Source organism: Kryptolebias marmoratus, linkage group LG15, assembly GCF_001649575.2.
Source record: "Kryptolebias marmoratus isolate JLee-2015 linkage group LG15, ASM164957v2, whole genome shotgun sequence".
NCBI classification, from domain to species: Eukaryota; Metazoa; Chordata; class Actinopteri; order Cyprinodontiformes; family Rivulidae; genus Kryptolebias; species Kryptolebias marmoratus.
In genome coordinates this window covers 27,249,945-27,268,960 of record NC_051444.1, presented here as the reverse complement: position 1 = coordinate 27,268,960, position 19,016 = coordinate 27,249,945, and the positions used below count along the sequence as shown (strand labels likewise).

General features: G+C 39.3%; 1 protein-coding gene across 2 annotated transcripts in view; it reads left to right on the top strand.

Annotated features, from left to right (window-relative positions):
- Nucleotides 1–901: 901 nt before the first annotated feature.
- The window catches only part of slc6a5 (solute carrier family 6 member 5), a 27,883-nt gene continuing 9,768 nt past the window's right edge, over nucleotides 902–19,016 (top strand). The window contains exons 1-14 of one of the 2 annotated variants that reach the window (XM_017426764.3): nucleotides 902–1,219; nucleotides 2,080–2,550; nucleotides 3,946–4,099; nucleotides 4,584–4,715; nucleotides 4,828–5,001; nucleotides 6,393–6,543; nucleotides 7,259–7,391; nucleotides 10,231–10,365; nucleotides 10,473–10,576; nucleotides 11,092–11,216; nucleotides 12,076–12,188; nucleotides 15,730–15,861; nucleotides 16,120–16,219; nucleotides 18,861–18,961. In XM_017426764.3, the coding sequence (XP_017282253.1) occupies nucleotides 1,217–1,219; nucleotides 2,080–2,550; nucleotides 3,946–4,099; nucleotides 4,584–4,715; nucleotides 4,828–5,001; nucleotides 6,393–6,543; nucleotides 7,259–7,391; nucleotides 10,231–10,365; nucleotides 10,473–10,576; nucleotides 11,092–11,216; nucleotides 12,076–12,188; nucleotides 15,730–15,861; nucleotides 16,120–16,219; nucleotides 18,861–18,961 (2,028 nt within the window). In that variant the 5' untranslated portion in view covers nucleotides 902–1,216. Of the gene's footprint in view, nucleotides 1,220–2,070; nucleotides 2,551–3,945; nucleotides 4,100–4,583; nucleotides 4,716–4,827; nucleotides 5,002–6,392; nucleotides 6,544–7,258; nucleotides 7,392–10,230; nucleotides 10,366–10,472; nucleotides 10,577–11,091; nucleotides 11,217–12,075; nucleotides 12,189–15,729; nucleotides 15,862–16,119; nucleotides 16,220–18,860; nucleotides 18,962–19,016 lie in introns of those variants that run through there. The other variant, XM_017426763.3, reaches the window with a different exon arrangement.

The following is a 19,016-nucleotide window of genomic DNA, read 5'->3' as shown; positions in this document are numbered from 1 at the left end:
TTCATGTGAGTATTTTTAGCATGTAAAGCTTAAAGTTTTAGATGAAATGCTGAACTAATTGAACTGGTGTGTTCTGATCAATGAAACATTTTTTTTCTCTCTTTCTTTTAAGCTAACATGTTCATGAAAACACCTATTAGACTTCCAGCTTTGTTTAAAGTCAGGCTCGAGTAAAGGTGTGCGCAGTGCAGTATTTTAGAATTCAGTGTCACGCGTTTTCCCTCACGCTTCCAGTGGCTTTGGCTCCTCCTAAAATGTACGATTTAATAGTAATAATAAAAAGCCTTCGTGTGTAGAGCTTCAACAAATGAGTAGCTCTGTATAGCCCTTGCCCACTTTTTTCCTCCCCAACTTGATCAATGTCTCTATTGGTGACGCGCGTTCAGCCTCAGGCGCTTTGCGTAAAACCCGCCAAGCGGAAAAACTATTTATAGCAAGTTCAAACCATTTTTAGCTCATCCTATTCAGCAGTGTGTTGTATTTAACCCTTGGCAGTTTTCCCCTAAATTAGAAAATACCTGATTTGCTTTTTTTTATTATTGGGTTTTACAAAGACTAGTCGGATTCTTTAAGTACTGAACATCCTAAACGCATATCCAACACGCTGTTCTGCGCACTGAAGGCCAAACTGTGGAGGGCATAAATCAAAAAGCGAATCCAAAAAATAAGGCCTTTGTGTAAAAAGTCGTGTACGTGTACCAGAAGTCCCTCAGTACAGTGCGCTCTGGCCATTAGAGCTTTTCCGGTAACAACCCAAACCTGAAAAGCTCCATCCCAAACCAGCAGCGTTGAATCATGTTCTCCATGTGTGTGTGTGTGTGTGTGGATGTGTGGGTGTAAGATACACATCTCCTGAGACGAGTGTATTAATCAGCTTTGGAAAAACGGTTCGTCCAGCGCTCACGCATGCAACGTGCGTAATCAGAAGACATCCAGTTCACGCACGCACAAGAACGCGCCCCTGTCGTGTCTTGGCTCAGCAAGTCCCTTTAAAAATCCGAATCCAAGGCCAATGATTTATCAAACTCTTATTATCAAGAAAATGTCACGCGAAGGGCACCTTGCTCAGCACTGACGCAAAACTCCAGTCTTTCCTTCTCTGAGCTGCAGAAAAGCTTTGCACTTGCTGCTTCGCACGGCTATAAACCAGTTGGCTTCCAGTCCTCTCCTCCGTTTCCAGCTGTTTCCAGCCCGCCAAGCAGAGCTCTGCGCAAATATGGTAAGTGTACAGAAACAACTTTCTCTCAATTTTATCTGGCTTGGACTGCTTTGTGGTGTGGTTTCATGTGAATGAGACACTTTTTTTTTTTTAAAGGCAGTTTGGGACTTAGAAGTAGTTGCGCTGTCCGTGGTGCTGAAACGCAAAAACTTTTCCTCGTTATTCTCCAGGCATTCCGCTTCTCTTGGGGAAGACTTTTAAACATTACATGGATCTTTATTATTACATGATCCCAATTTATTTGTTTTATGGACTAATAAGGATAAACTTAAACATGTTTCTCAACTAATTAGGAACGTAATAAGCATGAATCAATCAGTGTAACCCGATAGTTTTTTTTGTTTCTTTGCTTGTTTAATCTGGAAGATTTCCCGGTTTCTTTCCCACCCCCTATGTGTTAAATTTCCGTGAATCATTTCTTTTATTCGCCCCGGGTCCGCTCACTGCTGTAACGCCGGTGAGGGCTGCTTGCCTGCGGGGAGAGCCAAGCTCCCAGAGACCCGCAGCAGCTTGTCTATTGCCCATAAAAATCAGTGGATGTGTGTGGCTGAATGACATGAGGGGGGAAATGGGGCGTAAAATTAAAGAATCTTGCAGAAAGCCAGAACTGGAGAAGCAGAGCACTCCCCCACTCCTCCTCCTCCCTCCAACACACACAAATACTCTGCATTCATGCAGTGGCACACACCCCTATAGACACAGAGCTAAAATTAAAGTGTTTAGAGAAGGGGGGGGGGGGGGGGGGGGGAAAAAAGACAGAAAGTCCCAGGACAGAGACGGGCTGCAGCCCCCTCTCAGCTTCATGCTTCCAGCCGTCAAGTCGCCTCTCGTGCCGCTGATCTGTCACTTTCATGTTCCAGGATCCGTCCGACCAGAGGGACGCGATGGCCAAGCAGCCGGCCACTGGCTACATCCCGGCGCAGCAGCAGGAAGGAGCCGCGGGATTCGCGTCCAATAAGCCGGACAACACGGCTCCGTGCGCGCCGCCCGTCGGCCCCCACCACCACCACAGCCACCACCACCCGGCGCCCCAGCCGCCTCCCTGCAACGAGAGCAAAACTTTTTGCCCTGCGGACAATAAAGCGGGAGAGCCGGACGCCAATAAAGAATATGGGACGTTTAAAAGCGCGCCGCCGCCGCCGCCCGCCCCCGGAGGGTCGGTGGCCCTCAACTCGGCCCTGAGGAAAGATTCCGCAGGCTCGGCCCGCGACCCGCTCCGGGCAACCGCGGAGCAAAACAACACCGCGGGCAACTGGACGGCCATGAGCCAGACCACCATCATACTGGGAACAGATGGGAACACGTCTGTTCAGCCTGGCACCGTGGCTGGGGTAAGTCAGCTCAATGATCCGTCTCTGGAGGCAGATGCGCTCTGGGTGTTTCTGTGCGTCACCACTTAAACAAAAAACACACAATAATAATAATAATAATAATAATAATAATAATAATAATAATAATAATAATAATAATAATAATAATAATAATAATAATAATGGATGAACCTGCAGATTTGCTCGGTGCTTTTGGTTTCAGACTCTGTGGATGTTTCTGTGTTTGTGTTTAGAACAACTACCGAGCTCAGTCGATGGATGCACGTTGATTACAAGATCCTGATGTATTTCAAGTCCATTATTATGATCCTTATTGTCGTAGGTTTGGGTGGTTCATTCTAAGGCTGCTATAATATCAAATACAAAAAAATCACTGTGACTCTAAACTGTTCATTAAACCCTAACACCTGAAATATTTGCTTTGAACTGTATTGTGTGTTTCCAGTCACTCCTCTGCACATCGTTTGGTTCTCTTCATTGCCCTCCCTCCGCATCAACCTGATGTAAAACTTTAAATCCCGCTTATGTCAGCTAAAAATCCTTCCCACAAGAGAGCGACGCGATACCTCCGATTCAGTGATCTCTAGACTTACACTCAGGACCGAGCGCTTTTTCAGAGGCGAGACTCGTTTACGGTGACGCGTTTCGGACGATTTTGCTCGCAGTTAAAACGAGGTGTTGGAAGAACCGAGCCGTAATCTCGCGGTATTTTCCGGTGTTTCCCCCGCTCCCAGCAGAGCAGCACTTGGTATGGCCCAGAAGCCCAGGTGTTTCCCGCCTGATAGGCAGCGCTGCACACGAGACTGCGGATCATTTCCGACCCCCACCCACTCCCCCCACCCNCGTGTTTTCCTAAAATAAATCTTCACATGCAACTCACATTTGAATCTAATCTGTCCGGTGATGTCCGGCTGTTGTAATTTCACATTCATTAGCAGGGATTCGAAGCGATGTTTCGTTGTCTCTGTTTCCGAAACGTGGCAACTTGTTTGTCGTCATCAATCAGCTCGTGGGGATAAGTGCTGCATCAGAGGATAAACAAGCCGATATGTGGAATTGATCTGGAAACGCTTCTGCTGAATTCTAATTGTCATGTATTAACAAGGAAAATAGCACAGTTTCTGTTTTTATTGGACGAAATATTTAAAAAAATTTTTTTTTTAGTTTGTGGCAACATTTTTAGCATCTATAAAAAATGTATATAAGCCACTAAAAAAGCATCGAAATGTTAGATGTGTAAAAAAAAAAAAATCGTTTCACAATAAAAGCCTTTTTATTATGTAGTTGTTTCTTGCTGAGATTCGATGAAGTTGCCAGGTGGATTAGTTTTAAGGGATTTAATTACATTTATTGGTATGGAGAAAAAAATAATAATATTTCCTTTCTTCCTCTCAGGCGGATGAGGATGATGATGACGAGGGGGGAGACGAGAATAAGGCCAGAGGAAATTGGTCCAATAAGATGGATTTTATTCTGTCCATGGTGGGCTATGCGGTGGGACTGGGGAACGTGTGGAGGTTCCCTTATCTTGCCTTCCAAAATGGTGGAGGTAAGAGTTCTGGTCAGAGGTTGGATTTCTCAAAGAAACAAACAAACCAAAAAAAAAAATCACTTTTTTTTTTTTTTTTACTGAAAACTGAGCTGAAGTACGAATTAGAATTATTTGAATGCATTTTCAATGTTTTTATTTATGTATTTAACACTTCTTTACAGTACGACTTTCTGTTTAACATTAAAAAATATATATAAAAATGACTCGAAGGGGAAATTTCTGATCTTTTTTATTTAATAAAAGCGAAATAAATCCTAAAACTGCACCAATCCTAATATAAATGACTAGAATAAATTTGTTCACACGCACCAGAAGCCAACTCGGTAACGTTTTATTAAATAATCCAGTCATTAAAAGGCAGACAAAGGGGCTTTTCTTTCGTAATTGCATTTATATGTCTAAGTTTGTGCCGTTAGTTTTCAGGATTTGCTGCTTCTAGGTACGGTCCTCTGTAGCCCCCTGTGTGTTCTCCTCCCTCCAGGTGCTTTTCTGATTCCCTATCTGACCATGCTGGGCATCGCCGGGATCCCCATCTTTTTGCTGGAGGTCTCCCTGGGCCAGTTCGCCAGCCAGGGGCCCGTGTCCGTTTGGAAGTGCATTCCCGCTCTGCAAGGTATAAACCAGTCACACCATGTATCATTAAAAAAAAGTCTCATCATCACGAATTTTAAAAAATATTCCCTTAAAGAGTAATTTATATATTTCGTCTCATTTATTTATTTTAGGTTGCGGGATTGCCATGTTGATAATATCTGTCTTGATAGCCATATACTATAACATTATAATGTGCTGGACACTGTACTACCTGTTCGCTTCGTTGAAGGGCTCACTGCCATGGGCTAACTGTAGGAATGTGTGGAACACGCTGGAATGTAAGGACAAAGACATGCTTCTGTTAGGTAAGACACACACACCTTAACACACACACACACACACACACACACACACACACACACACACACACACACGCATACACCAAAAGCCCCCCTCTCCCCTACAATGCGCAATGCGTCATGACTCCCTCAGCTGAGGTGTCCTGCAGTATAATGAATCCTGACCTGCGATCTCTGCAGTGTTGCACGATTAAAGACAAACGAAGAGCAGCTCATTTATCTGTTTGATGTGTTTCTAATGAAGCGGAGGGCCGATGAAACACGCGCGAGGGGCCTCCGCGGCACAGATTAGGATAAAGAAATTCAATCAGACCTCTTCTATGCGCTTTATAGGTAGTTCTCGTTTGGCAGTGGAACTGAAATATGTGCGTAACTAATCAAACCTGCTGTAGATTCAGTCTGTAATGTGATTTTTATCAAAATTGCGGGAAAAAAGATGTGTTTTTCCTTAAAGAAATGGTGAAGCCACGGAAACGGAATCGTTCCGCGTTATTGTGCGTCGAATAAAAATCTGAATTCGTTCGGTTTCGGGTAATATTTGGCATCAGCTGTTCTGTAAATTCAGCACAAAATCTGCTTGCTTGACAAATTTACTGTACAGATCTGGGCTGCTGCAGTGCTGCGGTGAGCCCCGCACTGACCCCTGCTGGCTGCAATCGGAACTGCAAGTCCATTTCATACAACTTTGTCTTTCCACTCATTTTCTGACAAAAACAAACAAACAAACACACAAACAATCACAAAAATGCATTAATTGTAATTTAATAAAAAGTGGCAACAAATTCTAAATTGTAATTTAGCAAGAAGATACTTTACATTTAGTACACTGAATGCTCTGAACTGGATTTGCATTCTGCTTCACATGATTTATAAAAATATCATATGCCCTGTGTTTCCTTAAAAACTATTTTGTGAAAAAGATAAATATATACTTTATACTACATTAGTTTTGAGGTGACAATTTGGTTTCTGCAACAAGATTCAGATTTTGTCCACTCTGTCAGTGATTGTGTGCAATTCTTTTTTTTATATATAAAACATTTTGACTTGAACACACAATAGTGCTTGCAAAGCAACTTTTACAAGCTTTTGAAATTTTGCATGAACAAAATACAACAATATTAAATATTCTAAAAGGCTTTCTTCTTATTTTACATGAAGTATGTGAAATGTGGTGCAGATATATTTAAGTTGCATGCCCTAAAGGCTCCACGCAGCTGCATCCCTGTTGCAGAAATCTCCTTTCTCTTCAGTTTTTTTTCCATGCAAGTCAAATCCATCTGTTCACCCTCACTTTACCCGGTGCAGAATCCTGAGAGTACAGGAAGTTCTGCCCCCCTGTTCCCCCTCCTGCCAGTCTCTCCCAGTTCACATGTGTTGGTTTCTGATTGGAACAGACTCGTGCATCCTGCGGGACAGAAACACCATTTCCATCAAGAACTCCAGTTTCTGTCTGTCCGCAAACGCTGTGGGAAACCTGACAAAGCTGCTGAACATGACTCTGGACACCAACAAAACCTATGTCAGCCCCAGTGAAGAATACTTCAAGTGAGTGAAGTCTGAAACAGTTGTGTTATATATATAAATACGTAAAACTGATTGTAAAGTTTAGTTGCCAGGTCCATTTATGAGTTTTATCCATTCAGATAATAAAAACTGTTTGCTTCTCATGTTCTTTTTTGGTTTATAGGTTCCTACAATAAAATTATTTGGCTGCAGGATAAAGGTTTTTAGTTTATAAATGATAATAGTTGTAAAGTTTAGCTTACTTTCTTGAACTTGATGCTTAAAGTGGGAGTTTCACGTGGCCCTTTACAACATCTAAATATCTTTTTAAAGTGTCACTTAGTCTTAGAGTTCATCTCAGAGTAATTTCCTCCAAGGCAATGTTAAAGTTTTGCAAAAAAATAATTCATTCTATTATGTAATTTTATTTCAAAAAACACATTACAAAGAATATCACCAAACAGCACAAATACATTTTTTTACCCACATATTACACATGCCTGATCATATATGGATTATTAAATCAATCTGATTTTACGTGAGAAATTATTTGAATTAATTTCACATTTGTGGAAGATTTTCTCAAATAAAATAAAATAAAACAACAACAACAACAAAGAAAACTATGCCAATAAATGAGTTTTGAAGATGGAGAAAGGTGACATCTGGACTTTTACCATTCATTTTTATTGCACAATGTTTCGTTTTTATTGACATTTGCGTTGAGGCTGACTAACTTGTTGACTCATGCCTGCAGGTACAACGTGTTGCATATTTCTAAAGGGATTGAATATCCAGGAGACATCCGCTGGCCTCTGGCAGGTTGCCTCTTCCTGGCCTGGCTCATTGTCTATGCCTCTTTAGCCAAAGGAATCAAGTCATCGGGAAAGGTAACGAGACACAATAAGACTTCTGCTCTGATCTCTTCAAATGGTTTACACTTCAGTATTTATAAGATCAAATAAAATAATAAAACTAACTACAATATAACATAGCTAAAGGTAATAACACAATTTGAAGGTTTTAGGCTCAAACATTCTATTTAGAGAAAAAGAGTTATCAAAGCTTAACTTCTTGTGAACAATAACTCTTTACCTTTCAGGCTGTTTTAACTCATTAATATTTAATATATGCTGTAGATGATACCACAAAATACATCATTCTGTTCTTTTAATTGTCTCTGCTAAAGAAAACAATCTCTACAAACAGTCTGATGGCTGACATATCAGTGTTTTAAATGAAACTTGTTTCATTCTTTTTAAAATTTTAATGAAGAAAACACTTCACTGGTTAGACACTGACTCGTTAAATTGGTGTTTTTACTCAATGATACCTTCCTCTAGTTGAGTAGTGGTCACATGTCTCTGCACTGGCAGAAAACACAGGAATTAAAACATTTAAGATAAGATTATTGTATTATGTTGCCCTCTAGTGGACATAGAGATGCAATACAATACAACTGAGATTAAGTGGAAAACAGTCCCATCCACGTGGTTTTTGGCACAAAAGAAAATGTAAATGTAGCTTTTTCTTGAACCACAAATTTGATAAAACACATCAGGCAATACCAAAAAGCATAATCTAATCAAAACATGAAAATTGACTTTGATATTGTGTTAAATGCACATGGATTAATTCTCAACAGCTGACAAGTTATTTAGTGTCAGTCAGTAGCTTCTCATTCCTTATTTAATAATGTCAGAAGTAAACACAATCTGTAGTCATAAAAGCTGCTTTTGTTTCAGAAGGACTAAAATATTGTTTGTTTAAGCAAAAATACAAATGAAGAATTATTAAAATTTATAAACTTGGATTAAAAGTAGTGTAACACATCACTAAAACCCAAAAGGACAATCATCATCTTCTAAGAAGAAATGTGGCCAAAGCGCTGGGCCTAAACAGCTGTGCAGCCTTCTGAAACCAGCCTTCTTTCTCCTCATGATACAAGTATGTTCCAAGATGACAAGACCAAGACTTTGGGGCTTAGAGTCCAACCCTTAACATTATTAGAAATCATAAATATGTCCTTCAGAAAACTGTCCAACTCTGCCTTTGTTGATGTAGGACTTTGTGAAAGAAAAATAATGCAATTTCAGATGGAATTAAATGTTGTGACAAAGCAAAAGCTTATTAAAACACTGCAACCAATGGCAAATGGATTCTGTAAAGCACATAATAATAGAGTATATGACTGATTTGAGTCTCTGTGTAAATAAGCTATGATGCTAACTACAGTGTGGTTTACACTATGAAAGGTTTTGGTTTAGAAATAATACAAACTACTTTTAAAAAGAAAAAAAAATCAGCAAATAGGAAGAAAATAATATAAACTAAAGGTCTGTCAGTCCTTGAAGGAATGCACATCGCCTGGCACCTCTCATGCCGGAGTTTTAGACTAAAATGGTCTTACGATGACAAGGGATAGCGTTCAGGCTGTTTTGGTCAAACCTTGTAAATGACGTTAGTCTTGTGTGATATTGTGAGATCTTGCAAGATGTGATAGCACTCAGAGAATCTGTTGAGGATGACTCAGCTACTACCACACCAACTTTTAGCTTATAACCATTTTTGTGTTGGCTAAAGCAGATTAGCTGTTTGTTTTTCTAAATGACAGACACAATGGACTCTAACCATTAATGGCAAAGATTTAAACAAAATATTGCTCAACGCGTCACACTCTGAGTATGTGATGAGGATCATGCCCAGTAACTACCACACTAAATCTTAGCTCAAGATCTGTACACTTGGCTGATTGGCTAAGATATAACCACTGTTATTTTTCCAAAGGTCAGTTGGCTGTGGCGGCTATCTTGAATCGGGTTGGCTCCAGAAGTTAATAGGTTATAGATGTACACCTAATGATTATTTTTTTGAAAGTTTTAATAAATGTGTCTAGTGGTTCAGGAGATATTTTGCTAACAGACAGACACAGATGACTCCAGCAGGTAATGGCAAACAAATAAAACCAGATCTCTTGTGATCAGTTAGTGTTTGGAGAATGAATATGGTTGACAACATTTGTGTTAGAAATCAGCTGCCACTTTAAGCAAAATGCTGTCCAGTTTCACAGACCAACAGCAACTAAAACAACAAACTTCTTCACAGCTGCAGTTAAATAAAGTATATTTCTGTGTTGAGCCTTTTTCCTTTCAGAAAAAAAAACATGATTCTTCAGCTCTGATTAGACAAAATCACTGTTGCACCTATTTCATTAATCATCTAAAACAGATATGCACTGGCTCTAAAAAATAAGAAATAAAGTGAATTCCTTATCAGCCTAATATGGAGTGCATCTTTTTACTTTCAAATATGAAACAGGTCCTTATTTTAGGTGACAACTGGCAACTCTAGTTGTGAATGACTCTCAACTACTGCCACACCAAATTTGATCTAAATAACTGTAAAATTGTCTGGCTTGTAGTCATTTTAGTGTTTTCTTGAATGGGGTTGACTCCAAAAGGTTATCAGTTGCAGATGTACATCTCATGATTATTTTCTAAGAGCTTCATTCAAACCAACCTGGTGGTTCATGAGATATTTGTTAACATTACAGACAAACACACTCACACACACAGACACAAGCAAATTATTGCATGTTTGGTGGCAAGTTTGGATATTCAAACCACAGAAACTATAAGAACCCTGAATTATCCTCTGCCTTTCTTTCTTTACATGTTTCCTCTTTTTTTTCTTACATGATGTTTTTCATCTTGTCACCTCTTTGGTCAGGTGGTTTATTTCACAGCCACGTTTCCCTACGTGGTGCTGATCATCCTTCTGATCAGAGGAGTGACCCTCCCCGGCGCCGCCGACGGCATCCTTTACTTTATCACTCCGAAATGGGAGAAACTGAATGACGCAAAGGTACATGAGAATTGCTCCTGTCCTGAGGCAGCAACATGTTTCAGCTTCCGTCTTTTGCCTGCCTGGTTCTTCTCCTCCTTGTTCACGCGTCCGTGCTTCGTCCTCAGGTGTGGAAGGACGCAGCCACTCAGATCTTCTTCTCTCTGTCGGCTGCGTGGGGAGGCCTTATCACGCTCTCCTCCTACAATAAGTTTCACAATAACTGCTACAGGTAAACACTTAAAAGGTAAACTATGCTTCTGTCAGACATATTTAACCTGTCACCACAGATGCATGATGCTGTATCTGGATGTCTGGTAGAAATGTCTGAAAAGAGTGCAAATTTTAGTTATTTTGTGTATTTATTTTTTAAATTACACTGTTTTAAACTCTCAAAGTAGAATAGTTGTGTTATTAGCGCTATAAAAGAGCTATTTACCCATTACTGGTTTAAAAAAAAACAAGTTTTTTTTAAATAAAGCAGTGCGCCACCCTGTGGACCTGTTTTATATGACACATTTCAGAGCCTTGTATTCACAAACAGTTTTTCTTCTTACCACCAGAGGGCACTGTTGGACCTTTTATCTTTGTTGATGTAAGCTAGTGATGGCCTGTACAATATATGAAAACACATACAAGTATTCAATGTTCACATGTTTTATTTAAATATTGCGGCACTCATATAGGCACAGAGAATGTTTGCTTATGAAGCCTCTCACCCCTCTCTTTACCTGTTTGTCTTTTCAGGGACACCATTATAGTGACTTGTACAAACAGTGCTACCAGTATATTTGCTGGTTTTGTCATCTTCTCTGTCATTGGTTTCATGGCCCAGGAGTTGAAGGTGCCAATAGAGAAGGTTGCAGATGAGGGTAAGGAAACCAACCCAGTAGCTCCTCAATGAAACACACTTTTATGATGCTGTGGAGACTATGCACAGTTCTGTATTTCTCTTGACTCATCCCTTATTTCTTTATATTTTGCTTCTAAGCAGTCACACTTTATTGTAATTTTTTTTAAAGTGCCCTTGTTTTGACATTCTAAAGATATTTGAATGTTTTTCTTTCGATTTTGGCTGCTTTTTCACTCATTTTCAGTCCAGGACCCTAACATTTTCAGAAGAATGTTTTTTGCTTGTTAGGAAACTTAACTCTAAGGTTCCTAAACTCAAGGCATGAACCATTGTTGTGTCGACATAACAGAAAACTAAACAAAGAGCCAATCAATGAAACATATCAAAGATAACAGTTTGACAGACAAAAATAAGATTTTAGCATCAAAACGAGGATTCCTAAAGAGTCTGAAAACTTGGTATAAAATACATGATTAACTGAGAGATGATGCATCTCTTGCATCTCCTGTCTTCGCTGTTCTGTTCTTTTCTTTTTTTAACAACATGATTTTTAAACTGTTCATCTGCTAGTGATTGTCTTCTAGGCTTGACACTTCTTTTGTCCTCCACTTTCCTGTTGTATGCACTGTTATGATCAGATACAGAGACTGGAGAGAGAATGAGAAAAAGCAGACAAAATCTACCCCACCTCACCCCCCCTCTTCTAAAGACCCCCAAGGGGTCTGGAGAACTATTGATCAGGACCACTTTAAAAAGGTTACAAGACAGTCTGGCTCCTTGTAAAGAAATTACGGGCGGATTAAAAGTTTTGCGCAGCACTGCAAGCACTTCCTCATTTGTGTACGTATACAGATACGTGTGTGTGCCTGTTTTTTCAGGTCCAGGCATAGCATTTGTGGTGTATCCAGAGGCTCTAACCAGGCTTCCCCTGTCTCCTTTCTGGGCGATCATCTTCTTCCTCATGCTCCTGACTCTTGGACTTGATACCATGGTAACCGTTGCTCTTTTACTGTGTTTGTTGTACAGATGGAATTCTGTAGTTCACATGTCTTCAAAAACTAAGTAAATGAATACATAGAAAAAGAAAGATATGTAAATAATATATGGATCAATGGAATGCCAAAAGTATGTGTTAAAATAAAATTTGTATTTTTCTTTGGATGCTAAATGTAGTTAACCTCACCTCTGCAGTGAGAACACTTCCTGCTGAGAGTAATATCAACACTCATCTTAACTTGCATAACTGGCTTAGTGAGAAACGCTTTGGCCACTTGGGAGCACAGGATGTTGATCACATCCCTGCCAAAACTCCAGCAGATGTTGCTCATTATGAACATTACAGATGTGGTTAAACTCAGGTGACTAGAGTGGGATAAATAGTGTTTGTGCTAAACAATGTGAGACGTGTTCCCCATGGTGAAATGTTGTATTAAAAATATATATATATGTAATGTCTAATTTAAAAAAAAAGGACACTCAATAGCTCATCCCTGTTAAACATTAGTGTTTAAACCCTGCAAGAAGTTAAAATTTACTGAGTATCTTTATTTAACTAGAGTGTGTATCACAGCCTTCCTTTGAAGCAACAGAAGAGTCTATCTTTGCAAAAAAAAAAAAAAAAAAAAAAAAAAAAAGAACCTGTCTCATGATTTTGTTTGCTCTAGAGTAAACACTCAACTTTAGTGGTAACATCAAGTCATGTGTAAACACTGCAGGCATTGACCCAATTAACATAATTACCCATGCACGCCACCCGCTGGGACTGTCTGCTCCGGTGCTGGAGCTCTCCAGGTAGCTGAACGGAGCGTATCAGCGTGATTAGAGGGAAGTTGATCTGAAAGTTTGGGAACAACAGTGTGAATCTAACCATTAAATTATATCTGGTTTATTTGTCAGAATCAACTTGATGTCTTTCCTATTCCTTTTCTCAAAACTATTGTTTGATATGTTGGACTAAAGACTTGTGGAAACACGGATTTATTAAACAAACAAACAAAAGAAGCAAATTAGTCTTTTTTTTTTTGCAACCATGCAACACTGAATGTGGCACCGAATATTCACACTTTTATTATTATTTTTTTTAAGTTATGAATTTACATTATGGAAGAATACTAAGCCAAAGCGTGTTTCTCACTGGGCTGTGACTGTTGGCAACTAGTTGGAGAAACAAAATTGTAAGAAATTCCACACATTTTTATTTGGAATCGCACTTACTTGGTATATTTGACACATTTGTTTACATATGTAACTTGCAAATTTCATGCATTTATTTTGTGACAATTTATTTACAGTCTCTTAATTATGTGTCAATCTATTCCATATTATTCCACTCCAGATTACACCAATCAGTCACAATTTGGTGTCAAAAGTCAGCAGACCTTCCCAAAGGTATCTTACATTTCTTGCACTTCTGACTTACAGAAACTAAATTGGGAAGGGTCCGAGACGGGTTTTGAATGCCTTCAACAACTCTGTGACTATTTTGAGAGAAAACTGGTCTTGCAAAGTTTTCAAACGGGTTGAAAATTTATGCAACACAAGAACAAGGCCCTGCGACTCACGTCAGGAAATCAAGAAACCATTGTGAATGTTTCAAGACATGCATGCATTTTGCAGCTGGTCAAAAACAGATATAAAGACTTTTTTTAATGAGTGCATTTCTCCACAGTGAACTCCTTTGCATAACCTTCATCCATGAGTCTGACCACTATCAACAGTCCAAAGTTTTTGTTGTGAAAGGATCGTAGTCTCTTCGCCAGTGGGCAATCAGAGAACCACCAATGTATTTTTAACATCAAGGATTTTTTTTGGCTTTCAACATAAATATATCTTCAAACATACAAGAAAACTTTAAATGACAAAATGTATTACCAGCATTTTACTGGGACACGTCTCTCATTTATTTTAACATCACAAACCTACAGCTAGATTTTATGTCTTGGGCATTTGAATTCTTGATAACTCAACTAACTCAAATCAGAGAAGTCAATATGACTAGGAAAATAATACATTTAACGTTTGACTAACGACCCAGTGTGTTTAAAGTTTAAGTATTGAAATTGTATTGTAAAAATGTAATGTTACACAGCTAATGTGCATGTTTATTATCTTATGAAAAATAGTTTCCATCATATTTTTATACTTGAATATCACACTGATCTGCACAAATCCTCCCCTTTTATTATTTCAGCACTTAAGTTCTTTCTACTTCTTCTTCTACACCATCGTTTTCAACAGCAACACCTGGCTGCACAGTTTTAATCTTAAAAGTTATTAAAAAAGACAGAAATATTTTTGTATGTTTTTAATTTGTATTTTCTGACAGTATCAGCCGAGTGTAACAAACTGTTTTTATTTTAACATTAGTTGATTTGATGCCTTTCAGTTTATAGTTTTAGTTTATTAACTCGATCAGCGTTGTGTTTTTAGGAGAGCACAGGAAGCGGACAACAAAAACGCTTGGACAAATTTACTGTCCACGAGCCCCAAACTAGAGCAAATCTAAGCATGACTACTGAACTTCCCCTCAGCACATAAACAATAATGATGTTCCATCAGCTACATGTAAATAAGGATGTTTTTCTGTTTTCTCTGTAGCATGTCTTTGATCTGCACGCAGGCAAAAAAAAAAAAAGTCAGTAAATTCTGCTGCAATTTGTGTCATTTTTTTAAAATCCTCTGATATCTACACCTACAGTATATGTTACAAAGATTAATTGTGTCAGTTACTGCACTAATTCACACGATTTATCTTCAGTAAATAAACATTTCATTCTCTGTGACGCGTTTTTAGTCCAGAGCACCTTTCGTTATGATCCTGAGCAAACAGCTCCACATAATGTAGCGACTCCTTCCGCTGAGATGCTCCTGAGCCGAGCAGAGGGCAGAGCGAGGCATTAAGACACAAGTCAACAGAAACACTAAATGATGATGTTGTTTTGCCTTGGCAGTGGCGGCTCAGAGGAGAGGGCTGGCAGCTTTGTTGTAGGAAGCAGCTCACCGGTAATAGGCTTGGGATGTTGACAGGAAATTAGTTTTGGGAGCTCAGGAGGAAGAAGTGGAATTGGGAAGTGGCAGATTGAGCTCAGTGCTGGTGCGTTCCTGCTGTATTTTCACACATTCGCTCACACGACACCAGCCTCTCTGTTTATATATTCATCCACTGATCTCCTCTGAGTTCAGAGCGCCTTTCACCAGTTCCCTTCCTTTTAGACTGACTTCCACCTGTCAGGTTGTTTCTCTGTAAACTTAACTCCTCTTGTTTTTGCTTCCTCCTCCCGCTCAGAGTGACAAATATTCTATTAAATTGTTTTGGAACTGAATGAAATTACTCTAAAAGTGGACAAACTAAAGACAAATGCGCCACAACACTAGATAGGGAAGCTTTGACAGCAGCAGCTGCTCAGATTTAAATGAGGTAAACCTGCTGGCTGCAGGCTGTTAATTTTGAGCTGTTCTCCCTCCCTCCCTCACCCAGTCTTCTCTCCTGTCTCTTCATGTTTGTCCCCTCCTCCTGCTCTCTTTCTTCTCAGTTTGCCACCATTGAGACCATCGTAACGTCCGTGTCAGACGAGTTCCCAAAATACTTGAGGAAACACAAACCGCTCTTCACTCTGGTCTGCTGCATCGCTTTCTTCATCCTGGGCTTCCCCATGATAACAGAGGTACACACATAAAGCACAAATACAAACAACTTATCTGCATGCAGAACAAAGCTGTGTCTTTAGAGGCCGGGCTCAGCGAGTGGAATAAAACGCATCTTTTAGGGAAAAACAATACAGTCTAATGTAGGGTTCTTACTTTAAAATGCCTGTGATGTGGTACACTGGAGTTAGAAAAACAGAGAAGAAAAACATAAAAATTAGATTGGTATCAGCCTGAAATGTGTTTTTTATGTTTTGTTTGTGTGTTTGCCATTAAAGAGCGGGATGTACATGCTGCAGTTGGTGGACACGTATGCAGCCTCTTATTCTTTGGTCATCATTGCAATCTTTGAGCTTATTGGGATTTCCTACTTTTATGGTGAGTACAAGAGTGCGACAAGATCTGTTACCTAAGCAAAAATTAAATTCAAATGCTAGAAATGAGATCTGGTGGACGCCAATGTTGTGATAGTTTTATCCAGCAATGTGGAATAAAGGCCAATACACAGATCAGCAAAGATAACTAAGTTTAACATAACTGTCCTATTAGTTAATATGTTGTAAAAACCCCTTTTTTGAAAGAAATTTTGATCTCATCTCACGTTTAATGGTTAATATACAGTATTGGTGATAGATAATGTTCAGAAACAAAAATATAATTTGAAATAAAGTTACATTTTTAGATTGAAGCTTGAGCTTAATAAACTCTCATTAAGCTTCTATTTTATTTAAATACAAATACAACAAAAAATGGCTTTTGAAATATTTCAAAAATAAAATGAATAAATAAATAAAGCTAGTTTATGTTGCTAGGAGTCATCACACCTACCTAGCCTGCTGCTTGGCTCACATAGCACTCAACCTTGCTGGTTCTTGATGGTTCAGCAATCTCAATCTTGATGGTCAGTGTGCCCTCATGGAGGGTGCCGATATCACAGGCTGAAATGAACTTCTTCCCTTGGGTGTTCGGGTTCAGCCTTAGAGATAAGGTGAGGAGCTCCATCATCTGGGCGGAGCTCGGAAGAGAGCCACTGCTCCTCATCAGAAGGAGTCAGCTGAGGTGGTTCAGGCATCTGAATAGGATGCCTCCTGGGTGCCTCCCTTTGGAGGTTTTCCGGACAAGTCCCACTCAGAGGAGACCCAGAATTTGCTGGAGGAATTATATATTCTTTCTGGCTTGGGAACATCTTGGGATCCCCCAGAAGGAGCTGGAGGGAACCACTTCCCCATTTGAAGGATTCAAAAATCTGGTTAGACTTCCCAGAGCTTAACAGAAACCATTACAGAACAGTTCCCACAGGCAGCATGAACCTCTTATTATTAGGAGTAGAAGTAGAATAACAATTTATTTAATTTGCTTTTATCGACCAGAAGGTTTTGATTAAAATGACTTTACTAGAACTGTCTTAAACAAACAAACAAACAAACAAACAAAAACAATATTTGTTTTTAGGGGGATAAAACAAGAAAGTTTAAATGTGAGCTTTTTACTGTGATTTTGTTATCCTAGTTCTATTTATATGTTAAGAATTTATCATCTAGCACCCAATCCACCACTTAGCACACCCACCTTGCACCCTGAATGTGTGGGAATCTGCAGACTTTTTTGTGAGATGTACAGAGTTCATAAAGAAATTGTTTTGGACCTATTAAAATTTTTATTCCACCTCCCCAACCGCCCCCAAAATACATTAAAAAAGCATGAATTGTGTTGTAAAAATTCCATAATGTACAATAGATTGCTTGTAAGCAACAGCATGCCACTGTTTTTAGTTGTTTCACACTTTTCCAGAGATTTTTGCATTTCTTTCCTTTCTGCATGTCTGCAGAAAAATTATGTTCATAATAAGCAGCTATGTTAAAAACTTGCAACAGAAAGCTAAATAAAGGCTAAATAAATTAAAGGCCTTGTATCACCTGCTGCATTTCATACCAGAGTTTTAGACTAAGATCATCTTATGTTGAGAAATGATGGAGTTATATATAGCTGTTTTGGCCAAAACTTGAAAGTAACATTATGTAAAATATCCTGGAATATCACAAAGTGTTGTTGCGCAACATATTAATGCTGAGAGTATGTGTTCGGGATAACTCCTAGCTACTACCATGTTGTTTTTTAGCTCAGCATCTGAAAAAGTTGACTGAGTTACAGGAATTTCTGTGTTTTCTAAGATCAGTTGGCCGTAGCAGCCATCTTGAACTGGGTTGACTCTAAAGGTTATTCAGTTTTAAATGTACACCCAACTATTACCTTCTGGGTTTCACGAGTTGTTTTGCTAACAGACAAATGATCAGACATACAAATACATATATGTAAAAACATTACCATCCACCTTCGCCATTCAGATGATAAAAATCATCCAATGGTGATTGGTTAATATGTACTGTGTTTTCTTGTGACAGTTGTTGAGGTGTAACAGAGTTGCACCCACACCCTTCACCCACTGAGTACGTTTGTTTAAGCACACTGGAGCACCTCAGCAGGGACATCAGTTACATCTGGGAGACTTTAATGGTTTCTGCAGGCCTTTCAGGGGAAATTGGGTTTTTGCCCCAAATGTTTTCCATTCTGGTCAGTAAATTTCCCTTCATATTCCCTGTGTAACCACCAGGGGTCTCTGTTGTTATGGATAAGTCAAACACACACACACACACACTCAGGGCTCAGGTGTGTCAGGAGGCTTTTACCAAGAGGCAACGCAAGGGTGCTTCAGTTTGTCAGAACATCAGTACAGGTGACGTATTGAAATGATCAGGTGACTCTGCCACTTCATGTCACTCACTGTTATCCATCAATAAGGGCAGAGGAATGAAGCCATCTGCTCCCTCACGCGTTTCCCAAGAATCTGATACTCTTACACACATATTCACACACATACACACACACAAAGATGGATGGAATTTGCTGATCTCTTTTTTTAAGAAACCTTATTAAACCCAGGTCACTCACTGTGTCTTCACTTTCCTTTTTCCTCTCATTTTTCTTCTTTGATCTTATTTCTTATTTTTTTCTCTCACAGGTCTGCAGAGGTTTTGTGAGGACATCGAAATGATGATTGGTTTTCAGCCAAACAGATTCTGGAGACTGTGCTGGGCCTTTGTGACTCCAACAATTTTGACGGTATGTTTGTTTTTGCTCATCTCATTCCCTTACACACACATCCCCCCCCCCCCCC